Raw genomic sequence first — 20,145 nt, 5'->3', positions numbered from 1 at the left:
AAAAAAAAAAAAAAGGGGGGGGGGGGGGGGGGGAATCAGACACCAGTTTGGCCATAGTTAAATTGTTGATGACGGGGGCAAACATAAAACTTGCCTTTTTTTTTTGGTTTTGTTGTTTTTAATACTATGGCAGCTTCAAGGATAGGTGTTCAAGGATAGTTCAAAACAAACAAAAAAAACCAAAAACCAAACTTGCTTACCAAAAAAATTCTTCAAGTCTTTATTTTGATGCTCCAACACTACTTTGGCTGATCAGAGAAAACCAGTACTCCATGCCAATGGATTAGGTACCAAAACTTTGAGGAGTTTTACATATATGGACCCAAAACAAACAACAGATATGTGATGGCCAGCGGGACACTGCTGACCTTCTGTTATAGGTTTAAGAATGGTATTAGTGTGAAAATCCCAGAGACATGCTGGGAAAAAGAAGCTGAATTAAGAGGCCTACTGCTACATCAAACTTTCCTCCTTGCTTAAACAATTGCTTTATTATTTTGTTCCATTTCTTCATTTTTACTTATGTAAACTTTCAAAAAGTTTGCAGTTTGATCCCTATGACCCAAACCGTGTCTTGGCATAGAATGGGCTGAAGTGAAAATAGTTTGCTTTACTCACTTGTGACCCTAATAAAAAAAAATTCTTAAACCAAAATAAGCAGAAACCTATGAAACCTGAGTTCAGATGGTTTGAATTTTCATGTATTCCAGGCTGTCACACCCCGAGCCTCATCCCTGGGTGGCCAGATGCATTGGTAAAAAAAAATAAAGTAAACAAACTTCAGGCTGGAGCCAAGACAAAGAAGTATTCTACTTTTGCAGTTGACTTTAAATTTTAAAAGAAGTGGAGGGAGAAGGGGGGTGGGGGGGAAGAACCAATGGTTCCCAATCTCAGAGGAAGTTGCAATAATATTCTCTCTGCATTCTTTCCACCATGAGGCGGAGGAGAAAGCCAAAGACGCTGCTGATCCCTGAAGTCATGCAGTCCCCATGATTTTGTGGCTGCCCTTTTCTTAACATTAAGGATGATTAATAAAACCAAAGGGCTGCTTCTGATTTTAATGCCCTGGGCACTGAACTTTTAACATAGAAAGAGTTGTTCAGAAGCATGCTTTGTTGTTCAGCAGTGTTGTTTAAAGTGCCTCAACTGGCCCAACCATCTTCCTTTCACCCAATTCTCTGCATGCCAGTTGTCTGCTTCTGGCCTAAGATTGCTCATTCAAAGGACACGCTGTTGGAGCAGCAACTGTTTAGGATGAGACGAACACCACTACGACACTAAAAGGTGCAAATTCAGGATGAAGAAGAGTAAAGAATCGGAAGATGTTAACTCAAAAGGTGCAACAAGATCTTTTGCGGTTGTGAAGGAGTCCGCTCCCCAGACTAGGAAAAGTATCTGTCGCACCATTAGATTGAAGGTAAAAAAAAATAAATAAATAATAATATCAGTGTTGTGAAAACAAGAACAGTTTCAGGAGCTTTCAAACCAGCAAAGTCAAACTAACACTCATCCCAATACAGTTTTCGCCGGGTGAAGTTGAAAGGACTGGAATCGAAAGAGCCGATCTATAAGCTGGTTGAACTAGTAAGATGTACACCCTGCAGGAAGTAGAGCAGTCAGCAAGGAAAAGACCAAAGGAAATTCCTCAGGCACTGGCAAAAATTGTCAGTTGAGCACTTAAAAAATAAAGACCTGAAGCAAAAAGACGGAGAGCTGTAGTATCTAGGAGCTGGACAGCTGAAGGTATCTCCATATCGGGGCTATTGCTCCTAAGCCCCCGATAGGGAGGGAAAATATCGCGAGACCCTTAACTTATTCAAGGAACCTTTGGAACACAGCACGGGGATGCACGAGAAAAAAAGAAGATACGGAGGAGAAAACATTTCTCAGTCAGTGGCTAGCATCTTCAGGCCTCACCTTCAAGCAGCCAGAGACCAGGTCTAGAGATGGATAAGACTGCCAAGAGATTCGAAAGAGCAAACTAGCAATTTGGTAATGAATGTTTTTCCTTCCCAGGAGTGAAGCATTGCCCCAAAATAACATGCTACTGGATGTGCTTTCAGAGGAGACGTAGGTCAGATCACTCATGAGTATTAAAAGATCCCCTGGCACTTTTCACAGAAATAGAGGCAGTTGTCCAATTTTCAATCTGGGTTATTAGAAGGAGAGTAGGGAGGCAGAATGATTTCCACTTGGCTGGCTCTTCACTTCCTACGTGTAGTTAAACAGCTGTTATTTTCCTCCCCAGAGCTGGCTCCTTCTCAATGGTGGGTGATGCATTTCTCAGCCTTTGCGGTACCTCAGAAACCTTTGGGAGAAGAGCCTGCATACACGCATCCAACAGGGATCAACATCCAGTTAAAACAACAGGGAAAATGTCTCGGACTGCTAAGCCTAAACCTGCATGAGGAGGGACAATGTCTTTGACAAGCTGAAAATCAGCACATCAGGTAGAAACAAATCTGACTTTTTGGCAACGGGCCCGTCTGCCCCAACAAAAGTGATGTCACGCAGGGAGTCCAACTGTCTAGAGCCTGGATCATATATTCAATGCCATGCTGGAAAGACCAAAAAGCTGAGGAAATAAGGAACCAAGTATCAGGTTCACAGGATAAAAAGGGATGCCTACAGCAGAAAGAACATCACAAGAAAATAATCCCTGTGATACTGTGCAAACAGCCTCGGAGCCAGCAAGCTGAAAATCTGCACTTACACCCCTAGGAACCAGAAGGACCCAGATGTGCAGGGGTCAAACACACCAGTGACCACAAAATATGGCATGGGATAGAAGGCAATGATTTGAGACTAGCTCCACACTTCCTTTATCCAGATGCCTGGAGTCTAAGGCAGCTGAAGTTGGAACAGCACAGGAAATGCTGCATTAAAAATAACGCGGGTTAAACTTTGCGCAGCTATAATACTTGCAGCAAAAGCATGTGTTCGTGACACCCTCTAACCATCTTAAAGTGAAATGTCAGGGAGCATCTGCATTTTTCCATATCCAAGTTCTCAACGCAAAAGAAACAATGAGTTGTGTCGTGTTGACCTGGGAGGTCAGCCAGCGCAATGAAATGCATTGACATTCTTCCTGGAAGATGCCATTATCTGAACAGCGCACCAAATCCTCAGAGGGCTGGGGCAGTGGAGAGAAGGGCTGCCAAATACAATGGCTGTTGCTGCAAAGACATGCCTGGCTGAAGAGGAACGGGGGGAAAAAAAATGCCACTCCCACTCTTTGTATTAGGAACATGATAACTGTGACAATCCATTGGGGAGGGGACAAATGATTCAACTATCGCCCAGCATTCTTTAATTTGCAAAATCAGGTTTTGCATTTGAAGCCGTCTGTATCTCAAAGCCCCTTTTCAGCCCAGGACAAGAAAACTAGGAGCTGCCACAAGTGCGCTCGCATACACTCCCTCTTTTGTTACGAGGAGCTGTGTTTGAAGCATGTGCGGAGCAGTAGGTCGCTGCCACACTTAACTGGAACATTAATTCTCAGAGTGCTGCGCCAGCTTCTCAACGCGCTCTTTGTTCCACCCCCCACCCCCGGCCCCCATCTAATTTAATCAAGACATTTTCGGGATCTATGGCAGCGCTTGCTTGGCGGTTCCGCATTCCACTGAACATTACGACCTCAGCTTCCAAAAATTTAGGGCAGTAATAAATAGGAGAGTTAAGGAATGCTGTCAGTATTTTATGTTCCAAATATCACATACCTTCGAAACACGGCCACAACCTGGCAGGAAGATGGTTTGCATTCAACATAACCGCTCCACAAAGTCCACTAGACACTTCGCCGTTGCTATCACACTTATGTGGGAGATGCTCTGATACTATCACGATGGGCAGATGAATCAAACATTAAGATAGACAGCAACACTCTGGTTTTTGTGCGCGCCTGAAATCAGTGATGAAGAGGAGGGGAAAACCCAAGCCTACTATCACAGCAACTGCTTATTTCATAGATTTCAGAGTTGGAAGGGACCCATTAGCTCATCGAGTCCGACCCCCTGCCCTGGGCAGGAATTAAAGAAGAACTGCATTCTTCTTTCAGTTACAAAACTATCCTTCTCCTCATCAAGGAAAAGTGAAAATAGACAATAGAAACTCAAATGTTTAATCTTCTATGCTTCAGGGATGTATCTGGTAGCTGTGTTGGTCTGAGACAAAAGAGAAGGGCGTTTGAGCCCAAAAGCTTGCAGAAAAAGATATTTTTTTTGCGATTTCCTAGTTGGTCTAATAAAAGCTATCACTTCTGAACCAAGCGTTCTAGATTTTCACACTCTTCTATGCAATATTTTTTAGAAAAAGAAAACCAAAACTTAAAGCAATCCATAGTTTCTCCAATTATAGCTACATCTTTAACCCTAAAAAAGGTGTGTGCATATGCTTGTACATATATAATAATTCAATAATATATATAGGATGAACAACCCAGCTTCCATCAACTGGAATTTACACACACACACAAGCTGGGCTGGGTAACTATATTCAAAGTCCAATCAGTTTTTCTGTAGAAAAAAGTTGCCATCATAACCAATTTGCAATTATTTTTCACTTATATAGTCCCCAGTTCATTAAGGTTCCAAAAACGTTTTGTTTGTGAGGGGTCTGTGCTGCTCAGATTTATTTTGGGACAGGCTGTAGGTCTCTCTTGCACACATGGAAACTTGTATGTAAGTGTTTCACGTAACTATTGATCACCCTTTTTTAATGTGTGTTTAATAGGTTTACTCGTTATTATATAACCTTGTAGAACCAGCTATCCCTACAGTTTCTTCTGTTGTTGCTGTGTTAGATTCCCCTCAAAATCTCAGCTTAGTGACAAGAGATCACCTACAAAAATACATGCTACCCAGTGGTTGTCATGCATCTCCAACAAAAATAATCAATCCAAGAGAGAGAGAGAGAGTGTGTGCATTTTTTTTTTTTTTTTTTTTTAAAAGAGTGGTCCAAAACATGGCTTATTCATGCAGAAGTTTGTTACTTATGTAGGGATTCATTCTCCCTACCAATCTTCATAGCGGATACTACATTCTTCATTTAGCAGGCATATTAAAACGAAAGACATTTTCTATGTAAATACAAGGCTGTATAAAAAACAAACAAAAAACCCAACACTATCCATACATTACAGTAATACCGTACTACCACCTGCACTCTCTGGCTCATCAACCTGGCTTACAAAGAGCTCCCTATTTTTGCTGTCTTAAGCACTGATGCTGTCAAATATCAGGCTTCACGTTCCCAGCCCCCAACAAATCAAACAATTTTATGGCTGAGAGCACTCGCTCTTATTGTGAAGCCAGCTACACAGTCTCACCTATCAGCTGAGCGAGATGTGAAAAGGTTTTCAAGAGGTGGCAAGCCCTACCAGCTGGCAGTGAAGTCCCATGAAATATTGGAAGTAATGTCCTGTAATAGCATGCGCACAAGTGTGATGCATCATATGGCAGCTTCATACTACCTACTCTCCCCTATGTCCTCTCTCAAATTTGCCATGAGAAATTTCTCTCGACATAGCTGACTAGAGGGATCACAATTAGATGACCGACCTAGAGTTTAAGAGATACTGTCACCCAGACCCTTGCTGACCTGAATTCAAGCTGAAGCACTAAAGACTGGATAAAGAGAGGCATATGCTACAAAAAGAGGCAACAAGCCGCACAAATGTATGTGAAGAGAAAGGGAATTTGATAAGACAAGATATTTCCCACGCTGAAGAGAGACAACTGCATGCAGCATGTTGGCTGCCCACGCCACAGACAGAAATGATGTTTTCAGCCAGCAGCAGAGCTAGCAGAAGCATTTCAGTTATAGCCTTGAGCTATCCTGTGCGTCACCTGGGGCAATGGGCTCTGATCATGTCATTATATGTGACCCGATACGGAGCACTAACGGCATGTCAGAAGTCATCCACTCTGATTAGAAAAACAATTTTATATCTCCTAGCACAGCAGTGGGTAAATAGTGCTGGCCCTGATAAACCTACACGTGCAAATCATTTCCATCAATTCTTCCCCTGCACAGAACTTCCTCTTTAAAAATAAGTAGCACAGAAGAACGGGATTTAGTTCACTACAGCAGCAAGAAATTGGACCATTCAGAAACTGAAGTCATTTCACAATAGACCTAAGCCCATCAAAAACTGGGGAAAGGGTCAAAAAATTCAACATCTGCATACTTCTTCTTCAGAAATCATTTGCCAAGTTATACGCTGCTAGTAGACACTGCACAGCAAGATGTTCTTCTACTGGTTGGGTTCCCCCCCACCACCCTGTTTCATTAGGCAAACCAGGATTCTGCCATACCACTGGGAGCAGAATGATTTTCCACAGCATGGTTATGAACAGAAGTGAGGGTGTAAACCAGTGGAAAAGGATGCAAGCTGGAGTGTGGCTAAAGTAGCTGCATGTTTCCCCTTTGCGACAGTTCCACCGTCCACATATGTATATATATTCCAGTATCACCCACAGCATGCCGAATGCACTGCAGTTTTAATTTCGATCCTATCTTAGGCAAGAGCCCCTTAAAAGAACCAGTGCAGTCATACTGCGTCACTGATTATCATAAGATTTCTAAAGATTTTCATTCCAAAACAACTGCAGTGCATGCACAGTACCTGAACAGACCACCTTCCATAACCAAACCGTGGTGGGCTCTACATAGAAAGTCCGCTTGGGAACTAAATTACAGCACTGTTTGTGCCATTAAATGCCTCATTTTTAAATATGGGCACAGAATTTAACTAAACGTTACTACATTAGAAATGCTGCATTCTTGAAACATGATGCGAATGGCATCTGACAGCCAGCTGGCGAGGGGTGGCTTCACTACCTGCCCCTGGGTAGTTGTCTGGTAAAAAAACACTAAACCAATCAAAGGTTATACGCAAGTCCCACATACATCTAAAGTGGGCTGCCTGCTTAATGGTGCCACACAGCTAAAATAGTCATCAACAGAGCCATTGGAAGGGTCATTAAAATTTGTGATGAGCACAATTTAGAGCAGAAGAGAGGTATCTCCAATGCAGGATCAATAGTACCAGACAAAGATACAGAACAGCAACAGGGCAGCAAGCTGCACAAGTCCCGAAAATGTTCTTTTTAGGGAAACGGTCCTGAGAATCTGGCAGTAAGTCCTATTACTACCTGGTGCTTATTCACCCCAGTAGTGCTAGAATAATGACCCAGAACAGTGTTTCTCAACCTTTTAAGTAGCAAGTATCCCCTAACTTCTGAACATTTTAATAAGTACCCCAACATTCAATTTTCCAGGGAATTTTATATTTACAGACTAATGTGTTCCATACGTGGGGAGAACGGCTGCATATATAAGGCTGTGATACGATAGATGTCTGATCTGGTGTGGATAGGGTTGCCACCTTTTATACCAGGGGTGCACAACTCAAGTATGTACCTGGGCTAGAGATGATGTTGGCCAGAGCTCGGAGGGTTGAACACCAAATTATTACTGGGGAATTTAATTTTTTTTAATTGCACCAAATTTTTTGCCATACTTTTGATAGGAAAAGAGGGCGAGAGAGAGAGAGAAGAAAAGAGGGCAAACGAGTGTTGGGATGCCCACATACCTCCTGCCTATGTCTTGCATACTCCGAGGGGTACACGTACCACAGGTTGAGAAACTATGATCCAGAAGATGACAATATAAGTCATCGTTAGTTGGGCTGCTGTAGTATATCAGAGGCCCTGCAACCCACTGTATTAAGTACCAAACACACAGAGCAAAAAGGTGGTCCCAACCCCAAAGCACTTACAACATATATGGTAGAGATGCACACAGAGCACCAGGAAACAGCAAGACAACTTTAGCCTGTACAATAGTCCACTTTAGCCTGTATATGACAGAGTGGTGTCACCCCAATATCCTAAAGGTTGAGAATTTCATAGTTTCATAGTTTCTAGGGTCAGAAGGGACCTGAGCAGATCATCTAGTCCGACCCCCTGCCATGGCAGGAAAGAGTACTGGGGTCAAACGACCCCAGTAAGGTGGTCATCCAACCTCCTCTTAAAAACCCCCAGGGTGGGAGCCTGCACCACCTCACTTGGAAGCTGGTTCCAGACCCTAGCCGCCCTGACCGTGAAGTAGCGCCTCCTGATGTCCAACTTAAACCTTCCCTCCGCCAGCTTGTGACCATTGTTCCTGGTCACTCCTTGCGGCGCTCGGGGGAACAGGGACTCCCCCAGCGCCTGCTGATCCCCCCTAACCAGTTTATAACAGGCCACAAGATCCCCCCTCAGCCTTCTCTTTTGAAGGCTGAACAGGTTCAGGTCCCGCAACCTTTCCTCATAGGACCTACCCTGCTGTCCCTTGATCATACGAGTGGCCCTCCTCTGGACCCTCTCGATGCTGTCCACATCCCTCTTAAAGTGCGGCGCCCAGAACTGGACGCAGTACTCCAGCTGCGGCCTGACCAGTGCCGCATAGAGGGGGAGGATCACCTCCTTGGACCTGCTCGAGATGCATCTGTGGATGCACGACAAGGTGCAGTTGGCCTTCCTAGCCGCCTCCCCACATTGCCGACTCATGTTCATCTTGGAGTCAATAATGACTCCCAGATCCTTTTCCACCTCCGTGCTGACAAGAGGGGAGTTCCCCAGCCTGTATGTGTGGTGCCGATTGTTCCTCCCCAGGTGCATCACCTTACACTTGTCTGTGTTAAACCCCATCCTGTTCTCCTCCGCCCATCCTTGTAACCTGTCTAGGTCCAACTGTAGCCTGTTGCTCCCCTCTATTGTGCCCACTTCCCCCCACATCTTAGTGTCATCAGCAAACTTGAACAGGGTGCTTTGCACCCCCTCATCCAAATCACTGATGAAGATATTGAACAGGGCGGGCCCAAGGACCGAGCCCTGTGGGACCCCACTTCCCACGTCCTTCCAGGTCGAGAAGGACCCATCCACTACCACCCTCTGGGTGCGACTCTCTAACCAGTTGGCGACCCATTGGACTGTATGGGTGTCTACGCCACAGTCCCCCAGCTTCCTAATGAGAATGGGGTGAGAGACAGTATCAAAAGCCTTCCTGAAGTCTAGGAAAACTATATCCACTGCCACCCCTGCATCCAATGATTTAGTGACCTGGTCGTAAAAGGCCACCAGGTTGGTCTGACAGGATCTGCCACTGATGAACCCGTGCTGGTTGCCCCTGAGCATGCCGTTCCCTGCTGGCCCCTCCTGGATGTGTGCCAGAATAAAATTTTCTCAAACAGCTTGCCCAGGATCGAGGTAAGACTGACTGGCCTAACTTTTTTTGAAGTTATCACAGCAAATGCATTTCCAGAAGAGACTGGAAGGAGGAAGTCAAGTTTGGCATGGCAATGTTTATGGATGCCTCCCAAGAATGTGGTGCAACGCAGGAAAAACCAAAGAAGAAAGCGTTGGCTGGCAAGCTGGCAATGAAAGCTGGCATCAATGACCAGACGGAGCCAGGACTCTTCATCTTGATTATATACAAGGGGATTATAATAGGTAGTATGGAGAGTCTGTGAAGGGCCTTGAAAATGAAGCTTATGGCTTAGGCAAGTACCACTACTGAAGTGATTTACACTTTCACTCTATGGTACCGTATTATTATTCCGAAAAGGTAATTCAGCCCCTGGACGAGCATCAGGACACAAGATCATGGAAAGAGGCAGATATTTTACCCTGCAAGCCTCGCATGACGGAAGTGGGTGCTATAGCAGACAGCCTCGATTAACTCCACTTCCTCACCAAGAAACATTCCCAACATCTCCAGCATTTTGTTTCCGTCTCGGCTAACAACGCACCTGATAATCCCAGCACAGGGCTCAGCAAGTCGTGGCACCAAAATCCAGTGGCCCGCACACTGGACTCTTGCTACAGAAATCCTGTCGGCTGCAAGAGGAAACTTGCTCATTCAGAAACCAGACAAAGAGCAAGATTTCAGTGCGCTACATCAAATAATATTTCCCTTAAACTCAAAACATACAAGTTCAGTTTGGCTTCTAGGGAAATCCCCCCAAAACAGGCAACAGAGAGATAGTGACTAAGAGATGCCAAATTAAAAAAAGGCTCTTCTCAGAGAGGACACGTGTCAATAATGTCAAGGGATCCCACAAAAGAGATATCTGTAGGGGAGAGAAAATGATCATTGGGCTAGAAATGAAGGTAGCCCCATGCAAAGATATTAGGAATCCATGTTAAAACCGAGGGCTGACAAGGGGATAAAGGGAATGATGAAGGGGAAAATAGGAAATCAAGGGAGCTAGCTCAAACAGAAGAGGGTAAAAAAAAATGTGAAAGGGCTGTGCTCAACAAGGATATGTAGGAAGAAATCAAAGATGTGCTGCCTACAAAGGTAGACGGAGCAATCAAAAGACTCCTGCACAAGAATGGAAGCTAACTTCAAAGCCCGGTGCTCTCCCCAGACAGGCAGGGAGAGGATCAGGATGGGAATGCTGCCCTGCATTGAGGCTTTTCTGCCGGAACCGCACAGTAGCTGAACGCAGGGCTGTATCATTAATTATTGGACAAATAGAAACATATTAAACCCCTCCCTAGGGACAGTCATTTGCTGCGATTATGACCAGATACAATCTGGAATTTGCACTTGATTCTGTTTATTCAGAGGCACCAGCTAGCAAGCCCACTGGTGAGCCACTATTCCTCTTCGAACAACCAAACACCAAACGGGAGCCTGATGCTGCCTCCCTTACTGGGAAGAAGGGCACTAAACGGGCAGAGCGGGTGGCAGAATCAATTCTTTGCCATCCTCATTTTTCCTAGAGCATAAAATAAACCCGGCCTGCATTTCTCTATTTGGAGTCTCCTCTGCCACAACATGAAATTAAAGATAAAAGGGCACAGGAGGAGGGGGGCACTGGCTAACGGATGCTTTCCAAACACATTGCCCTCTTCTGCTTTATGCGACCACTTTCATTTACACCATATAATTAGAAGTAATTGATCAACCCAGTGTTTATCACTAGTAGCATCCGTTTCTTCACCAGACCCGAGGAAGTGAATTTTGCGCCCAAAAGCTAGTCCAACATCTCCTTCCAGTGATTGGATTGGTCCAGTAAAAGCTATTACCAAAGAAATCTTGTTCTTTGGACCACCACGGTACAGTAGCACTGCAAAACTACTCTAAAACACATACCAAAGAACCAAAAAATTAGGCAGTTATTTCTCCATGCACATATACAGCAGCACAACTAACCCACTCAACAGATTATATCCTCAAAAGCAGGGTATATCCTTAAGAACGTCTCAGATAGCTGTCTGCCCTTAGGGAATATTTTTGCGCTAAGTATAAGATAAAGAAAAACACCAGAAGCAGCAAAAAACCCCCACATTTATGCCCTTTTCCAACCACTTGTCAGTACATTAGACTAACGCCAAAATGCTTTTTCCATCAGACTTTTATTGCTCCCCCTCCAGCATGGACCTTTCACGGCCACTCTGCACATGGCTACTTACCCCATCCTTCCCCAGCTCCGCTCTTTCCTCCGACATGCTCCTCCTGCCTTGGGAAAAGATCAGCATCCAAATACTGGTGGGTGCTAGTGCTAGTTGATCCAGAGGCTGAGTGCTTGAGCATGGAAAGGTAAAGAGAGGAGCACTTTTTAGTGTCTCCTCATTTTGCTGACCAACTGAAGCAGTCCATATAGACAGGTCCATGGTAAACTACGACCAACTCTTAGTTAGAAGAGCTCAACTTTTCATAGCTAAAGGAATTTTGCCTCCCTTGGTTTTTGCATCATTTCCTTTCTTTGCTCCTGGCTAGAGGCATTTGCTTCCCAAAAGGGACCACCCTCACTGCGAACAGACACGACACCCTGGCACTCGGTGTTTAAACTTTCTATAGGGAGCCTAGCAAGGCAGTAAACAGGACAGAGAGCCAGTGAGAAACACTAGCAATATATTGTACCTCTGACACCACTCGAATGTTGGCTTTGGCAGCAAACCCAACTCTGCTTATCAGCAAAGATACCTTTGAAGTGGCTGGCAAGCTTCCATCTAGTACTCAAACAAATAAGGCCCTTCACATCATATAAGAGCCCTGAAAAGGGATCTCTTCATCATAAGACACTGACAGAAAAACTTAATTAGACAAGGCCAGACTGCACAGTGCTCCTATGACACACAGCAAAGCCCAACACCGCAGGCTGAAGGCAGCAGCTGTCTGAAACCCTACATGCAACTCCAGCATAATCACTACTGGAATTTCAGAAGTTAATTGACGTTAAAGAAAAACATGCCAGTGCTTGACGGCTTGCAACGCTGCACCCTTCTCCTAACACCTTCCCTCTGTAACAAAGGGGCTTGGAGCGCAACACAAGGAGGACTGGTCTTGGCCCGCAGGGTTTCTGCCAAAGGGCTGCGTTACCTACTTCCAGCAGCTGCACACTTGAAGCCCACGTTTCCCAAAGTGTTCCAGGTGCTCTTTCAGGCAACGGCTCCATAGCAAGACTAGGTCCTTTCGTGCTGGGTCTCCTGCTGCTCCAGGGTTCACAGACCGCAGCTGTGACACCGTTCCTCCTCCCATGTCTCTGTTTCGTTCTAACACAGACCTTATCGCAGCCATTCAGCCCTCTGTAGCCCTAAGGCTAGATTAGTGCAGCGTGCTCTACACTTCAAAAGGGCTCTGCGCTTCAGCCAGCGCAGAACGCGGAGGCTTGTGCCTCCACGGAGGGGAGGCATCCTAAATTGATCATGTCTGTGCTCAAGGCCCTCCACTATTTGCCAGTTTGTACAGTACACGGTGCTGGTTACAAAGCCCTAAATTATACGCAGTGCCCAAGTCCTGACTTCAAGCTCCATCAGAAGTTCAAGGCACAGGATTCTGTTTCCACCACCTTAAAGGGCACCCAGAGCACTTCCTTCTGCACCCTCCTGGGCCTAAAATCTCTCCACAGCTAGTCAGAGCCCAAAAAAATGCTACCGTTTAAAAAACAAAAAAACCCCCCTTACTCTATCTCATTAAGCACTAAGAAAAATGCTAGGACAATTTCCAGAGGAAAGGGCGAGGGGAATGAATTTTTGCAACCTCAAGATATAGAGGCAAGCTGAAAACATTTCTACAAGTAGCAGCAAGAGTCTTCCCATGAGACTGCATTACATGATATGTACAGTTTAGCTCAGATTTGAAGCGTAACATCCACGCACACATACAGACAGTGGATGTCTGGAGGTAGAAACGAACTCGCTTTGCAGGTGGTCCAAACAAGCTGCTCCTCATTGCGTCTGAGGGGTAAACTCATCGTCCCTGCTTACACCCCAGGCTTACTGCGTTACTCTGTCCCAGGCCTGGAGAAAAGGACAGCCATCTCCTAATGGAGAGGGTGTAGTAGCGTTGTCCCAAAGGCCACAATTTCTAACCAGTACGCTTAAAATTGCATTAAAATAAAAATAAAAAAAAATTGAACACCCGTAGCCAAAATACTTTCACTAAATGACTTCATCAAGCAAACCTCAAGACATTGTCAAGGTAGCTTCATCCATCATGCAGCTCCTCAAAAAAAAAACAAAAAAACCCCCCAAAAAAACCACTTGCTTCCAAACTGCTCAAAGGAGACTGGCTTTCAGAGCTGTCATGTTCCCCAGTGGTAACCACTACTCCCAGCACCTTCAAGTGGAAAAAGCTACCTCCGCTCAAGCATCAGATGATTAAAAAAAAACCCAAGAGAATCTGTTCACGTCTGTCGATGCAGTGCATGTATAACCCATGGAAGGGTTCAGACCGTGTTGCACTAAAGTGTTTCTGAGAGCCACAACTGCATTCAAGTCCTTGTTTCCCTTATCAAAGCCCAGGAAACAGAAGCAAAATGAGCTGGAAGGATAAACCACGGAGGTCAGAAAGGTCTCCTGCCTCCAGCCATGACCTGCCACATTTCACTTGGGTGCCTCCATTTCCCTACCAAGCTGAAGACCAGGCTACCTCTTGCCTCTCTGTTGCACACAGCTGTTCAAATCGTTCGTTCAGCACTTCATATACGAGAAGGGCTCGATACGCACTCGGTGCGCCTGGTTACAGTAATGCTGCATCTTTAAATGAGAGTGCAGCTGAACTCCCTGATTCTGTGCTTAGCTGCTGAGCAGCGAAATCTTTTACAGCTTACATGAAAAAATCTGTTCTTCAAGTACTTTTATTTCCAGGCCTTCCTGGTAATTTTTGTACTGTTTACACTTGTCAGCTTGGCTGTGGCTCAGGAAGTGGAGACATTCCAATTAAGAGGCTCCGAGTTCAGTGCAATCTCTCCCAGCTGGCACTTACCATCTTGCAGAGGAAAAAGGTTCCTGAGATGGGGACGAGTCCTAGCAACTCAGCGTCAGCCCAAGGGGTTTCATCACATACCTGCCCTGATGTTCAGCCAGCTTGACAAGCCAGGTGGACTCAGTAACGAGACAAACTACTTGATCTTTGACAGGGGACTCCTGTCTACACAAATCTAGGAGAAGCTTCCATTCAGTATGGGAGAAACAAATCAGAGTTTAAAAACAATGTCAAATCCCACTGATCAAACTGAAATAAAAGAGGATGAGATCATGCTCATTTCAAGGAGGAGGAGAGTGAAAGTGAGAAGATTAATTCCCAGCCAAACCAGGAAGTTTATCAGCTCCATGAACATCCTCAGTCAGGCATTTTCCCAGCCACCCCGTTCCCCATACAACCCAGAAGGCAGAGATTACTTATCCTCTGGAAGGATTAAGGGAATTGAAAGAGTGGCTGCTATTTAATAAGCCCATGTAAGTAGCAAATAAATGGTAACTTAATTACTGAAAAGTTTTAAAATGTCAGAAAAAGGTCTTGCCGTGATATTACCCCCAAGAATAAAGATCCCACCTCTGCTCAGAAAGCCCCCAACACACATAAAAGACTTAAAAAGGTCAACAAGGACAGAAGACCAATGCACACCATTCATATACTTAAATTTCCTGTGTAGTATTACTTACTCCCCCCACGTTACTGCATTTCCACTAATGCTCAGGAGATGCACGCAGACCAAAAGGAGACCCGGTGCTACACAGGCTGTCATTCGTCTCCACTCGATCACATTATACAATCTGCTGCCACCATCCTCAGAAAGCTGCTATAAAAAGAGACCAGCGAAAACTGCGTTTCCCAACCATTAGGGCACAAGATTTCTGTCTCCTTCAAGTGCATTTCTTAACACAAAATGATACGTATAACAGCGAGGCCTGCTCATTTTACAGTAGTTAGTCTGCATCTCAGTGCCTTGCATGGAGCCTCTTCATCACTTAAAAACAGGGTATGGATGCTTAGAGTATCTGTACACTTTCTCTCAAGACATTTAAGGCAGCTGTCAAGACCACAGCGAGAAGCTGATGAGGCCTCCAATTACTGTCAAGATTTCACCCAAAGAGATTTTAATTTTAAAGTCACAAACACAATACCCGTGTCAATGATTTTAGCACAACTGAAACTGAGACCACAGAAAGCAAATGGCAAACAGGAAAACCGAAAGAATGGTCAAAGCTGCCCTCAGCCATATCTTACAGGTGTAGTGCTACTGTGTCTGGGCAGTTAGATGGTCATCAGAAACCTTGCAACCCTCTCTTTTGACATTATTACAATGGGGGAAAAAACCCTCTCTCCAGAATTGAGACAACCAAGAGACAGACAATATTTTAAAAATCGAAATGGCTTTAATGTTAGCCACCAGATGGTGCAACCATCAAGAAATCTCAAAAGAGACTAATGCATTGTTGTCTAATAGAGCTGTTTTTCCAAAGCTTCTACATCAGGTTTCATCAACTGGAAAACTATAAATTCTTAATAAATATAAACCACTTCAGACCCCTGCCCAAACCGACTTCCTGAAAATAGGCTCTTCCAAAAGGCTCTTTTAAAATTTTTCTTCTTTGATTTTCAGAGGGACGTTCAGACACACGATTTTTAAGAAACGAGTTTCCTTCTTTCTTTGACGAGATGGAAAACCAACATGGGTTTCTTACCAGAAGTCTCAGGAGTTTGCGACTGGATGGCTGTTTTTAAGTAAAGTAGTTCTCGGACAGTTATTTTTGGGGATTGAAGAAAAAGGTCTAAACCATTCGTTTGGAAAACCACACACCTTAAAAAAAAGGGAGGCACAGATTTTTATAAATAGGTAAAACAGAGGGAGTCAATCCACATCTTGGATTTATGAATCTCAGATTATTTTCAAGAGAATCATTAAGCCACTAAATCAAGAGAGCGTAAACACCCAAAGCTTTAAAAAGGCAAGCAAATTACAGCTGGCTGTGATGAAAAGGGATTTGTTAGCAGAAGACAGCGTGGTAAGGGATGCAGTGAGTCACAGCAGTTGACACCTGAGGTTTTGCTTTTCTGGAGGGCCAAGCAAAAGATGCATTAACAGTAGTGCTCGGTTACCTTCTTGAAGAGTCGTCCAGAGTCTTCGCTGACCTGGACAAACCGAGGGATGATGTTGTTCAGGTAGATGTCGCTCAGGGTGGTGTGATCCCTGCTCTCTCGCTTCACCTGGTTTAAGAGGAGATTCCAGCAGTTGACCGGTGAGAGGACGTTCTGATCCTTCCTACAGGCGATGCAAGAAGGAAAGAGGGAGACCAGACTTTAGGCAAAGCAGACCGAAACGATTCGTTGAATACGTTCTACAGACACGGCACTAGAACAGCCTGCACGTACCCCTACGAAGCCTTTCCCTTCTAAACTTTGTGCACACTGTTGCCTGTGAAAATGCAAGACTGATCGTCTCTTCTGCAGCAGCGTGAAAGCCTTGCCCACAGACAGGCAATTCTTACCTACAATAATCAGTAAACCCCCAATTACTTTGGTGCCCACAACAATGACAGCACAATATTACCTCTTTCCACTGTATGGGAAGGTTAAAGTCACTGCTAGCTCCGAGCCTGCTTCTAACAAGACCGGGGATGTTCCTGGACCCACGCCTAGGTGCCTGTTTTAGGCAGTCCTTATACAGTTATTCTGTTCTATGCTGGATCTCATACCATGCTCACCACCCTAATATCAGGGTGCGTTATAGCAGTGCATTAAGCAGCGTAGCTGAGGTTCCTCACCCCATCACTCCAAAGCATCACTGCTCCATTGTGGTCAGGCAGCCTACATTAAAGCGCTATTAGCTACATTCATCTTTATTTGGTTCAGTAACTGGACTTGCCTCTGGAGGAACAGAGTTGAAATACAAACATTTCTACAATACAATGACATCTGTGCGAGAGTTAATTATCCAGTCAATACAAATTAGTCCCTACTGAGGAGATGCTTGGGAAGCCCACCAAGGGATTATGCCCATCCCACCCTTATTCAGGAATCCAGGACTTCCCCAGACATCATCCTCTCTGGGTTAATCTGTGGGGAAGAAACGAAGCATTACCACATTTTGCATGTTTTACTGTTATTCTGCGATATCTCACACGATGCTTCTTTGACCATTGTCCCTTGTTCCCCAATACCTCCCAAAGTCGCCTCAAATATTTGTACTTACCACCTGAAAGGCAGATACTATATTATGTCTGAATTTCAGCATAGGTCTGTTTTGAAGGTTGTATGACTTTTTGGAAGCTGAAATTTTAGTGAAGTTCCCCTAATATCCCTCACCCCTATTCTATCTTCTTCAAACACTGAAGGTCTGCTCAAAGACAGGAAGATACAAAAAAGAAATACTCAGCCACAACCCTAAAATCCCTGAATCATTTTTCTGAGCCCATCCCTCCCAGTGGGTGTTTGGCTGGGTTGGTCATTTTTATTTTAAAACTAGTCAAATGAAGGAATGAGTTTTGTTTTCATTTTGGGCCAAGGGGCGTCGTATAAATTCAATCCTTATATACATTTTAAAAGATGCTCCTTAATTAATACTCAACAAAGCCTGTGTCAAGGGCATGATATTATCCTGATTGACACCCAGTTAGATCAATTTGGTTACATGCAGTATTTAGATGCAAGAAAATGACCTAAAGGTTTTTAAGCGACTCAGCGGTAAGCTCTTTCTTTGGTTGGTACAGCACCAAGCTCTATAGACATCTGGTACGTAACTAGGTCTCAAGGGATTATGATAAAACAAGTGATTAAGAGTCTAAAAGACTGCAATTATTTAAGCACTGCTAGTTTAAATTCCATTTCACTTTTAATGCCAATAATTTTCATGTCATCTCTTGCTCTGTACATATGCATGTATACCTGTGCACATGCACACACACATGCGTATTTTCCAATTAAAAAATAGCCACCTGGCAGATTTCAACAGCTCTGTGCATTACTAAGATACTCGTGAAGACCCCTCCATCTCATCTAAGTCTATTCTCTGAAAGGGTAGCCACATTTCTACAATTTCTAGCAAATGGCACCATCTCATCTTGAATTTTTCCCGTTATTTTTGCAATTTCTATGGCTGACTTGCTCCTCTTTTTCAAGGGAAGATGGGGTCATAGGGGAGACTCTAATGATAAGAGTCAACACCACAAAATAAGGAGAATAAAACTTTCACTCCACTGCAGAAATAATAAGCACCAATTCCCTTTACTTTAGCAGTATAAGGTCACCATTTCACAATGCGGGCAGAAATCAGAGCACTGATTTTGCTCGGCGTGCGAGGGCTGCAGCACGGCTTGTGGTTGGAGGAGTCTTGCCCCATTAGCTTGGATGGAATCTGTCGTTTCCTCCCAATCTGTTTATCATTTGTGTACTTGTACTTCTTTTCCCCCCCCTCCACGTTATGTAATTCTTGGAAGACACAAAATTTAAAACATTTTAAATAGCTAGGCTATGGCAAGAATGTTTTGATCAGCTGTGAAGTTTTGTCTCTAGTAAAACAAAGCAGCACGTTAAAAAAAAACCCACAAAAAAAAAAAAGCCATAGCCTTTTTCCTTAGCAACCAACAGATGTCAAAATTAAACAAACCGATCCTTAGGCAAAAAATTAGAAAGTCATTTGATAGGCCCGCGTGTGCTAAAGATTACGAAAGAGATTGGCAAAGGAGCAGATTCTCTCTGGCTCGCCGCCACGCTGTTCTCAAAGTCCAGCAGAATAGTCAGGAACACGGTTGCCAAATTATCCTTCTCCGGGTGATTAAAAGGCACAACCGTGTCTCCTAGTCCAGGAGGAAAGCCTTCAAAATTCATGTTTCACAACACAGAGAGCCATAAAACCCTAACCCATCCTATGGCCAAGAACTGAAAAGGGCAGATAAAACCTAATATATTTTGAAAGGGGATTATCTGGAAGCAAGGCGCTCTTGTTTTAAAGCACGATTAAAAAAAGCAATCACAAAAATTAAGATGATTTCACTCAAGTTACCACCTGATAACCTGCCGACTGGTGCAATACCAAGCCTCATCTTGAGAAAATGCTTTTCATTAGATCAGACGCTGTTCCCCTGCAAAATTAGGATGCGGTTCCCACAGAGGGGGCACGTCCTATATTCAGTGGACAGCTTCTCCACGACCAGAGATTTCCAATTAGTCAAATATGACGAAAAGCCACTGGAGGCTTCCATTGTTCTCCTCGATGCAACAAGGCCCAGATCTTTAACATAAAGTGGATACTTTTTAAACAAAGAAAACAGAAAAACAAAATCTCAAAAGCAGCAGATTTGGACATTTTGGTTCTTTCCCTTTAAAAAAAAAAGCCACTACAGGAAATGACTGAAGCTCATGTTCTGGATTGTTTCAAGGTTTGGAGAGTACAGGAGGGAGCTGGGGAGCTTCTGGGCTCTTGGCTCTCAGTGCTTTGATTAAAAAGGAAAATCAAATGTGCGAGAGCAAAGAGATTATTTTATTTAGAAAAAATTGGTCTTTGTAGTCGAGGTCCCATAACTGTAGATACTGCTGACACGGATAAATGCCGCGGGAATGATCAAAATGCAGCACTGTACGAGGTGGAACAGTTAGACACTGAGCTATAAATCAAGGCCTTGCGACTGCACCAGGATAGCCTGAAATCCCCTCACCGGCTGTTTGATTTGTCAATACCCCAAACACTTAATTGAAATCAAGATCCTGCCCATAAAAGGGTTTTTCTGCACCTCATACATGCAAAAACAGACTGAATGGCAGCCTGTCCTTGCATGACATGCATAAGGAAGCAGTGGTTTTGTACCCTGACCTCTTCCTCCGAGGGCACAAAGAAATTCTCTTGCTGTAAGGGGGGGGGGGGGGGGG

At 44.3% G+C, this 20,145-nt stretch overlaps 1 protein-coding gene across 3 annotated transcripts in view; it reads right to left on the bottom strand.

Moving 5' to 3' along the window:
• Positions 1-20,145, bottom strand: part of SRGAP2 (SLIT-ROBO Rho GTPase activating protein 2) — a 206,589-nt gene that overhangs the window by 90,565 nt on the left and 95,879 nt on the right. For all 3 annotated transcript variants that reach the window (XM_019514009.1, XM_019514010.1, XM_019514011.1), the window contains exon 3: positions 16,381-16,543. In XM_019514009.1, coding sequence (XP_019369554.1) covers positions 16,381-16,543 — 163 coding nt within the window. The remainder of the gene's footprint in view (positions 1-16,380; positions 16,544-20,145) is intronic.

The sequence above is a fragment of the Gavialis gangeticus genome, unplaced genomic scaffold (genome assembly GCF_001723915.1).
Source record: "Gavialis gangeticus isolate Ggan-Ray unplaced genomic scaffold, GavGan_comp1, whole genome shotgun sequence".
NCBI lineage: Eukaryota > Metazoa > Chordata > Crocodylia > Gavialidae > Gavialis > Gavialis gangeticus.
The sequence above is the reverse complement of the archived record's forward strand: the minus strand, read 5'-3'. Positions and strand labels throughout refer to the sequence as shown.